The sequence below is a fragment of the Cebus imitator genome, unplaced genomic scaffold (assembly GCF_001604975.1).
Source record: "Cebus imitator isolate Cc_AM_T3 unplaced genomic scaffold, Cebus_imitator-1.0 Scaffold85, whole genome shotgun sequence".
In the NCBI taxonomy this organism is placed as follows: domain Eukaryota; kingdom Metazoa; phylum Chordata; class Mammalia; order Primates; family Cebidae; genus Cebus; species Cebus imitator.
In genome coordinates, this window is record NW_016107400.1 from 2,334,098 (window position 1) to 2,342,949 (window position 8,852).

Here is an 8,852-nt window from a genome sequence, read left to right on the forward strand (position 1 = left end):
CATCTTTGTCAACATTTTTTTCCTCCTTAAAAACAGACCTAGGCTGGCACGGTGGCTGACGCCTGTAATCCCAACACTTTGGGAGGACGAGGTGTGAGGATCACTTGAGGTCAGGAGTTCGAGACCAGCCTGGCCAAATGGTGAAACCCAGCCTCAGCTGGGCATGGTGGTGCATGGCTGTATTCTAGCTACTTGGGAGGCTGAGGCAGGAGAATTGCTTGAACCTGGGAGCCAGAGGTTGCAGTGAGCCGAGATCTCCCCGCTGCACTCCAGCCTGTGCAACAGAGTGAAACACCATCTAAACAAACAAACAAAAAAGGAAACAGAGACCTAGAAGTGGGATTACAGCAAAGCTTTTGAACATTTTAAGGCTTTTAAGAGCAAGATTCAGACTCTCAGCAGTTTTACATGAGAGTGCTACAACATCCTCACTAAGTATTAAGTATTTGGGTTCATCATACTTTTAAAATTTTTTATTTTAGTTACGGAGTCTCACTATGCTGACCAGGCTGGAGTGCAGTGGCTATTCACAGGCAAGATCCCACTACTGATCAGCACAGGAGTTTTGACCTGCTCCGTTTCCAACCTGGGCCGGTTGACCCCTCCTTAGGCAACCTGGTGGTCCCCGACTCCCAGGAGGTCACCATATTGATGCTGAACTTGGTGCGGACACCCGATCGGCATAGCGCACTACAGCCCAGAACTCCCGGGCTCAAGCGATCCTCCCACCTCAACCTCCCGACTAGCTGGGACTACAGGCACGCGCCACCGCGCCTGGCGGGTTCATCATAATTTTAAATTACTTTGGTGTGTCAATTTGAACACTAGAGTGATTTTATAAAAACAATTAGAAACTTGAATTCAATTTTACAACTGTATTGCGTCTTAAAATATTTTATAGCAAACTTAGATAAAATATATAAATAATCCAAGGGTGTAAAGTAGAAAGTGAAAGCCCACTTCTCCCAGTTCCAACCCCCGATGTTGCCAATGTTAAACGTTGTATATTCTTACAGACATGCATCTTTGATTTTTGCCTTCATATACATTACTCATTTAAAAATTACTTCTGTTGAATAGAATCCTAAAAGACTGCTGTATTATATGATCTTTTTAAAGTATGTTGTTAAATTTCCCCTCTTCTCAAAAAATCACAATTTGCACAAATATACATGCACAGAATACAGTATGTTGATGTAGAAGATAATACATGTTCCCTGCAGAAAATATGAAAATAGAGGAAAGGACTGGGAAGAAGTTTAAAGTTGGCTTTCAGCCCACCAATAGAGATAACACTATTAACCATGTGGCACATGTAATTTATATATACATCTAATTTATATTGAATACTTTATATGTACATAATATGTATACATAAATGTATAATTTATATGTATAATTTATTTTTGAGACAGGGCCAGGCTAGAGTGTAGTGGCATTGCAGCCTCTAACTCCTGGGCTCAAGCTATCTTCCCACCTCAGCCTCCCGAATAGCTGGTACTACAGGTGTGCTCCACCACGCCCGGCTAATTTTTAAAATTATTTATGGAGGTGGAATCTCGCTATGTTGCCCAGGCTTACTATTTTAAAGTGGGTGTAGGATACAAAAAAAAAAAAAAAAAAAACTGCTTCTACGTAGGTAAAGGAGAAAATACCGTGCCTTGTTAATAAGTAATTCCCTTATGATTCTTTTTCCCAGGAACTTGAGTGAGAAATCATAAACTGTCCTCATCTTTGAAACAGCAGTTTAGCATTCTCATCTCCCTGGCAACCCAAGGCGCCTTTGCTTCCATGGTCTTCCGAGTGATTGATAGTGACCGCACCCAATAGAAACTTTCTATTTGTCGCATCTAACCAATCAAAGGTAAGCGCGGGGCTAGGGGCGTTTCCACCGGTGCCCTGGCGAGCTGCGACTTTCTTACATCTGCTGTGCATCATCAGTCCGCGCCAGGGGCACTATTGGCCCGCTACGGTCAACGAAGTGGCTGCTTTGTGGTAGCGGCAATGAGTTGCGCTGGGGCGGCGGCGGCTCCCTTCCTTTGGCGGCTGCGGCCAGGTGCTCAGCGGTCCCTCTCAGGTAAAGGGAGACGCACGGCCACAGTCCTGCGGCAGGCTCGCGAGCTAGGGGATTTTCGCTTGAGATTTGGGTCGAAGAGGTCATGAGGGAAGAGGTTCGTAACGTCACAGTCCTGCGACGGAGCGCTACTGCGTGACTTCAGCCTGGGCGCTGTCGCGGACGGGGCGGTGCCTGTGGTTCGCTGCGAGAGTGACAGGCGGACGAGGGTGGTTTCGGCATTGACGCCTGCAGAGTGACGCAATTGCACACCTGTGCAGTGATGTCATGGCAGGTGCGGCCAGCGTTCCAAGTCAAGGACAGTTGGCGACACTGAAAGTTCAGCGTCCCAGGGAGTCTCTCTTTGTAGTCTTTGCCCAGGGCCTGCCTTGCCAGGCAAAGCGCAGCCTAACGATCAGCAGCCTGCGCTATTTCTGGGAGCTCGCTAGAAATGCTGATTCTCAGGCCCCACCCCGACCTGTGATCTGTGCACAGGACCTTTAGGTGATTTGCATGCACTGTAAACTTTGAGAGCCCTCAGTATAGTGCAAGGAGCATCGAATTTGAAGTAGAGAGATATGGTTTTGGAGCCTGCTTCCTGCTTACCTTGTTTCATCTGTGCTTCCTTAGAAAATTGTCATGAGGCCGGAAGCGGTGGCCCACGCCTGTAATCCCAGCCGAGGCTGGAGGATCACCTGAGATCAGGAGTTCAAGACCAGCCTGGCCAACCAATTGGTGAAATTCACCAATTTGGTGAAATTACAAAAATACAAAAATTACTAAACTACAAAATACTAAAAAGACTAAAATTAGCCGGGCGTGTTGGAACATGGCTGTAGTCCCAGCTGCTGGGGAGGCTCAGGCAGGAGAATTGCTTGAACCGATACTGCTCCACTGCACTCCAGCCTGGACAACAGAGGGAGACTTTGTCTCCATAAAAAAGAAAAGAAAAGACAAAGAAAATTGTCGTAAGAGCGTTTTCTCAACGTTAAATCACCGTGTACCGCCTTCAGGATTTTTGCCTAATGGCAGTACTGCTTGAACTTTTTATTACTAGATGTGTTTTTTGTATAACCATGTCCCATTTTTAAATTAAATTGATTTTCTTGAAACAAAATCCTTATGGTGAATGGGAAGCCAGTGCCACTTGCCTCAAATGGATGAGTAATCATGAAAAAAAACCTGAAATTGAAAAGTTATGAAATTGTGTTAAGTACTGTCTTTCTGTTAAATCGGGGAAATCAGCAAGTGTTGGGAAGGTGTTCAGGATATACCAACTGTGTAGGGAGATATTTTCCTTAATGAAATAAAAGAGATTGCAAGAGAATTTAAAAGAGTAGCCCTTACCTCAGGGAGTTATTTATTGCATATCCATAAGCCACTTAAATTTCATAGATACCTCACTGGCGGGTTTTATACACTTTGGGAAAATGTAGACATAAAGTGATGCATTTGAGAGCTTCTAGCACCGAACCTTAGTTTTATTTTAAAGTGTGTGGCAATGCAGGAAAAACTCTGAGGGTTGTTGAATGCAAATTTTAATGCTGTGCTGTTCAGCCAGTGAGCATAACAGAGTAAGCTTTATTTCTGTTTATAAAGTTACTTTGCTTCTTATATCTTATTTTATCCTCATAACTCAGTAAGAAAACTTTATTATTGTATGTTTTCACTTAAAAAGGAAAGAGCCTGATTATTGTCTTTTTTTTTTTTTTTTTTTTTTTGAGACAGAGTCTTGCTCTGTCACCCAGGCTGGAGTGCAGTGATGCGATCTCGGCTCACTGCAACCTCTGCCTCCCAAGTTCAAGCGATTCTCCTGCCTCCGACTCCTGAGTAGCTGGGGGCGGCAGGCATGCACCACTGCACCTGGCTAATTTTTGGTAATTTTAGTAGAGACAAGGTTTTGCCGTGATGACCAGGCTGGTCTCAAACTCCTGACCTCAAGTGATCCTACCTTCTTGGCCTCACAAAGTGCTGGGATTACAGGCATGAGCCACCGCACCCAGCCAATGATAATTACCAATTTTATATGTAAGAAATGTCAATTCTCGTTTTCCTAGGTTAGTGTTAGAGATGGGACACATGTTTTCCTTTTCCCTTCCTTCCTTCCTTCCCTTCTTCCCTCCTTCCCTCCTTCCTTCCTTCTTCCTTCCTTCCTTTTTTGAGACAGAGTCTCACTCTGTCACCCGAACTGGAGTATAATGGCAGGGTCTCGGCTCACTGCAGCCTCCACCTACCAGGTTCAAGTTACTCTTCCACCTCAGCCTCCCAAGTAGCTGGGACTAAAGGTGCGTGCCATGATACCTGGCTAATTTTTGTATTTTTGGTAAAAATGGGGTTTCACCATGTTGGCCAGGCTGATCTCGAATTCTCAAGCAATCCATCTGCCTTGGTCTCCCAAAGTACTGTGATTACAGGCATGAGCCACTGCACCTGGCCTATCTTGAGTCAGATGTGCTCAGTGAGTTGGAGGGGGTCATGCTGAGGAGTGGACCACAGCTGGGTCATGATGCTTCAGAACTCTACATCCATGCTTCTTTCTTAAAAGTGTGACATTTAAAACCCCATCTGGTGGAAAATTTCAAGTGCAGAACCACGCCAAATTTCACCAACCCACCTCATCACCTTGTGTCCAGAGCACTCAAGACTTTGTCATAAAAGAACCACATATGTATCCAAAATGAATTTTTTCCGCATATTCTCTGGCTGTTGAAGTTAGCCTAAGTGAAAAGAAGTATGCATAAAAGACATGGTAGTCACGTCTCAAGAGCCCTGAAACACATTTCAAAGTGATGCCATTGCTGGCTGGGCGTGGTGGCTCATGCTTGTAATCCCAGCAGTTTGGGAAGCCGAGGTGGGAGGATTGCTTGAGCTCAGGAGTTTGAGGCAGCCTGGGCAACATGGTGAAACCCCGTCTCTACTAAAAATACAAAAACATAGCTGGGCATGGTAGTGCATGCCTACAGTCCTAGCTACATTAAAGTCTTAGCTACTCTGGAGACTGAGGCAGGAGAATTGCTTGAGTTCAAAAGGTGGAGGTTGCAGTGTGCTGAGATTGTGCCACTGCACTCCAGCCTGGGTGACAGAGCCAGACTCTGTCTCAAAAAAAAAAAAAAAAAGAAGGCCGGGCGCGGTGGCTCAAGCCTGTAATCCCAGCACTGTGGGAGGCCGAGGCGGGTGGATCACGAGGTCAAGAGATCGAGACCATCCTGGTTAACATGGTGAAACCCCGTCTCTACTAAAAGTACAAAAAATTAGCTGGGCATGGTGGCGTGTGCCTGTAATCCCAGCTACTCAGGAGGCTGGGGCAGGAGAATTGTCTGAACCTGGGAGGCGGAGGTTGCGGTGAGCCGAGATCGCGCCATTGCACTCCAGCCTGGGTAACAAGAGCGAAACTCCGTCTTGAAAAAAAAAAAAAAGAAAAAGTGATACTAATGCAGATTGAAGCTGCCGTTACAAACTGAATGACCCATAGGTCTCTATTTACCTTATCTGCAAAATGAGGTGAATACACCTTACAAACCTAAGAATGCTGCAAAACTTCTCTTGCAGGGAAAAAAGCCTTTTGAGTTACTCTAATATAAGGTTCAGAGAATATAATTAAGATGTTGAGATTAGGAGATTTATTTTTAAAGATAAAATATAATCTGTCATGAAGAATTTACATTTTGAAGATGAGAGTTCATTTGAGTTGACTTTTTACTGTAATGGGGTAAAATCTAAGCTCTAAGGCTAGTCTCAAAATCGAATGCCCGAGGGTGTGGGGTTTAAAATTTTTTTTTTCTTTTTGTTTTCAGACAGAGTCTCACTCTGTCGCCCAGTTCAAGATCAGGAGTTCAAGACCAGCCTGGCCAACATGGTGAAATTACAAAAATACAAAAATTATTAAACTACAAAATACTAAAAATACAAAAATTAGCCGGGCGTGTTGGAACATGGCTGTAGTCATAGTGGAGTGTGTGGTGGCGCAATCTTGGCTCACTGCAACCTCTGTCTGTTGGGTTAAAGCGATTCTCCTGCCTCAGCCTCCCAAGCAGCTGGCATTTTAGGCATCCGCCAACACAGCCAGCTAATTTTTGTATTTTTGGTAGAGACGAGGTTTCACCATGTTGGCAAGGCTGATCTCAAACTTCTGACTTCAGGTGATCCATCCTCCTGAGCTTCCCAAAGTGTTGGGATTTACTATCCGTAAAAGGATTTTACCTAAGAGTAACAAAGAATAAACACTTGCATTTCAGCCTATGGAAGAATCGGTGTCAGATATCGCAGTTCAGGAATGACCTTAGACAATATCAATCGGGCAGCTGTGGATCGAATAATCCGGGTGGATCATGCAGGCGAATACGGAGCAAACCGCATCTATGCTGGGCAGATGGTCGTCCTGGGTCGGACAAGTGTTGGGCCAGTCATTCAGGTGGGCACTTCCTCATCTCCCTCAGCCTGGTCTACTGAATGGGCAGATCCAAAGGCCTTCAAGTAACGAATCACAGGAGGTCATGCGTTCCCCAGGGAGATGCTGTTGTCTCCAGGAGAGCGAAAGTTGGTTCATGGTGGAGAGATGGGGAGCAGAAAGCGTATTTTAAAAAATTTATTTACTTATTTATTTATTTTTCAGACAAGGTCTCGGTCTTGTCCCCAGACTGGAGTACAATGGCACAATCTCGGCTCACTGCAACCTCCGCCTCCTGGGTTCAAGGGATTCTCCTGCCGTAGCCTCCTGAGTAGCTGGGATTGCAGGCACTCACCACCCAGGCCTGGCTAATTTTTATATTTTTAGTAGAGACAGGGTTTCACCATGTTGGCCAGGCTGGTCTTGAACTCCTGACCTCAGGTGATCTGCCTGCCTCGGCCTCCCAAAGTGCCGGGATTACAGGTGTGAGCCACTGCGCCCAGCCTCATGTTGCTCTTTTTATGGACAAAGCACAGATAGACATAAAGTACATAGATAGGTATGCAGTATATCTTTGGCATCAATACTTCATGGCGGGGGCAGGCAATAATGAAAAAGTTGAGAATCGCTCAGCACAGCAAACTGTGCTGAAAGATTGTAGTCCCGTCCCCCACAGAGCCAGTGGAGATATTGTATCCCAAGAGGCAGTGGAAGGACCTGGAATTTATAGTTACACAGATCTAATTCACGTTTTGGCGCTCTCCCACCTCCTACCTGTATGACCTTGAGGATGTCACAGGACTTTTCTGGGTTTCCATTTCCCTATCTGCAAAATGGTTTCATGATGGCCTGGGTTTGGATAAGGAATCAGGACTCGCCTGTAAAGGTCAAGTTAGTACAAGTTAAATGGCCTTCCCTGAGTCCTTGGGCAAGCTACTCAGCCTCTCTGTGCTTCAGTGTTTTCTGTATACTGGGGCAGTAATAGTGTGTTCTTCACAGGGATTGTGTGGATTGAATGAATTGCTGGCATAAAGCCGTGTGACAGCACCTGGCACTTAAAAAGTTCCATGTAAGTGTTCGCTGCTGCTAGAATTCTCCCTTTTTCCTTCAATGTAAATAATATTCAGGGCCGGGCATGGTGGCTCATGCCTGTAATCCCAGCACTTTAGGGGGCCGAGGCTGATGAACTGTTTGAGCCCAGGAGTTTGAGACCACCCTGGGGGCCATGACGAGACCCTGTCTCTACAAAAAATAAAAAAATTAGCTGGGTGTGATGGCTTACACCTGCAATCCCAGCACTTTGGGAAACTGAGGCAGGTGGATCACCTGAGGTCAGGAGTAGGAGATCAGCCTGGCCAACAAGGTGAAACCCTGTCTCTACTAAAAATACAAAAAAATTAGCTGGGCGTGGTGTGCATGCCTGTAGTCCCAGCTACTCAGGAGGCTGAGGCAGGAAAATCACTTGAACCTGGGAGGCAGAGGTTGCAGAGAGCCGAGATTGCACCACTGTACTCAAGCCTGGGCAACAGAGTGAGACTCTGTCTAAAAAAAAAAAAAAAAAAAATTAGCCCAGTGTCATGGCGTGCAACTGTAATCCCAGCTAATCTGGGAGGCTGAGATGGGAGGATCGCTTGAGTCTAGAGGCTGAAGCTGCAGTGAGCTGTGAGCTTGCTACTGCACTGCATTCTGGGTGACAGAGTGAGACCCTGTCTCAAAACAAAAACAACAACAAAATGATTCTATTCTAGTACCTAGAAGGAAATTACACAGCAGCTAATGTTCTGCCCTCCTGATCTTGAAATGGGTTATTTCTTATGTGTGTGGACCCTTGTAATTTAATAGACACATGTGGGCCTGAGAGACTTCTGCTGGAACCATGGCTCACGGCAGCCTTACCTGGAATGGAGATAATAGACTCTGGTTTTCTTGGCGCTCTCTTCTCTTTGTCAAAGATTCCTTTAGTCTGATGTTTTACTTTTTCCATTGATATTTTGTGGGGAATGGGGGAGACAGCAATTCCCATCATTTCCTCCATTTCTGTTTTGCTTACTGTGTACCGCATGTATGAGTAGGAGGTCTCTATGGAATGCTTGCATGTCTTTATTTTCATGTTTCTTGCAGAAAATGTGGGATCAAGAAAAGGACCATTTGAAAAAGTTCAATGAGTTGATGGTTACGTTCAGGGTCCGGCCGACAGTTCTGATGCCCCTTTGGAATGTGCTGGGGTTTGCACTAGGTACGTGTCTCTATAGAAGAGCTTATGCAAGCTTGGGGATCTGGGATAAGTCAATGGTTCAGGTATTGTGCTCACAATTCTTGCTGTGTCTTCTTATGACCTCATTCTGTTTACTTCATATTTTTCTTTTTTTTTTTTTTTTTTTTTTTTTTTTTTTTTTTTTTGAGACAGAGTCT

The 8,852-nt window shown here is 45.2% G+C and overlaps 1 protein-coding gene across 2 annotated transcripts in view; it reads left to right on the top strand.

Moving 5' to 3' along the window:
* The first annotated feature begins 1,917 nt into the window (after positions 1-1,917).
* The window catches only part of COQ7 (coenzyme Q7, hydroxylase), an 11,996-nt gene continuing 5,061 nt past the window's right edge, over positions 1,918-8,852 (top strand). Inside the window, exons 1-3 of one of the 2 annotated variants that reach the window (XM_017534272.2) lie at positions 1,918-2,077; positions 6,289-6,464; positions 8,562-8,676. In XM_017534272.2, coding sequence (XP_017389761.1) covers positions 2,005-2,077; positions 6,289-6,464; positions 8,562-8,676 — 364 coding nt within the window. In that variant the 5' untranslated portion in view covers positions 1,918-2,004. Of the gene's footprint in view, positions 2,078-2,211; positions 2,349-6,288; positions 6,465-8,561; positions 8,677-8,852 lie in introns of those variants that run through there. The other variant, XM_037740535.1, reaches the window with a different exon arrangement.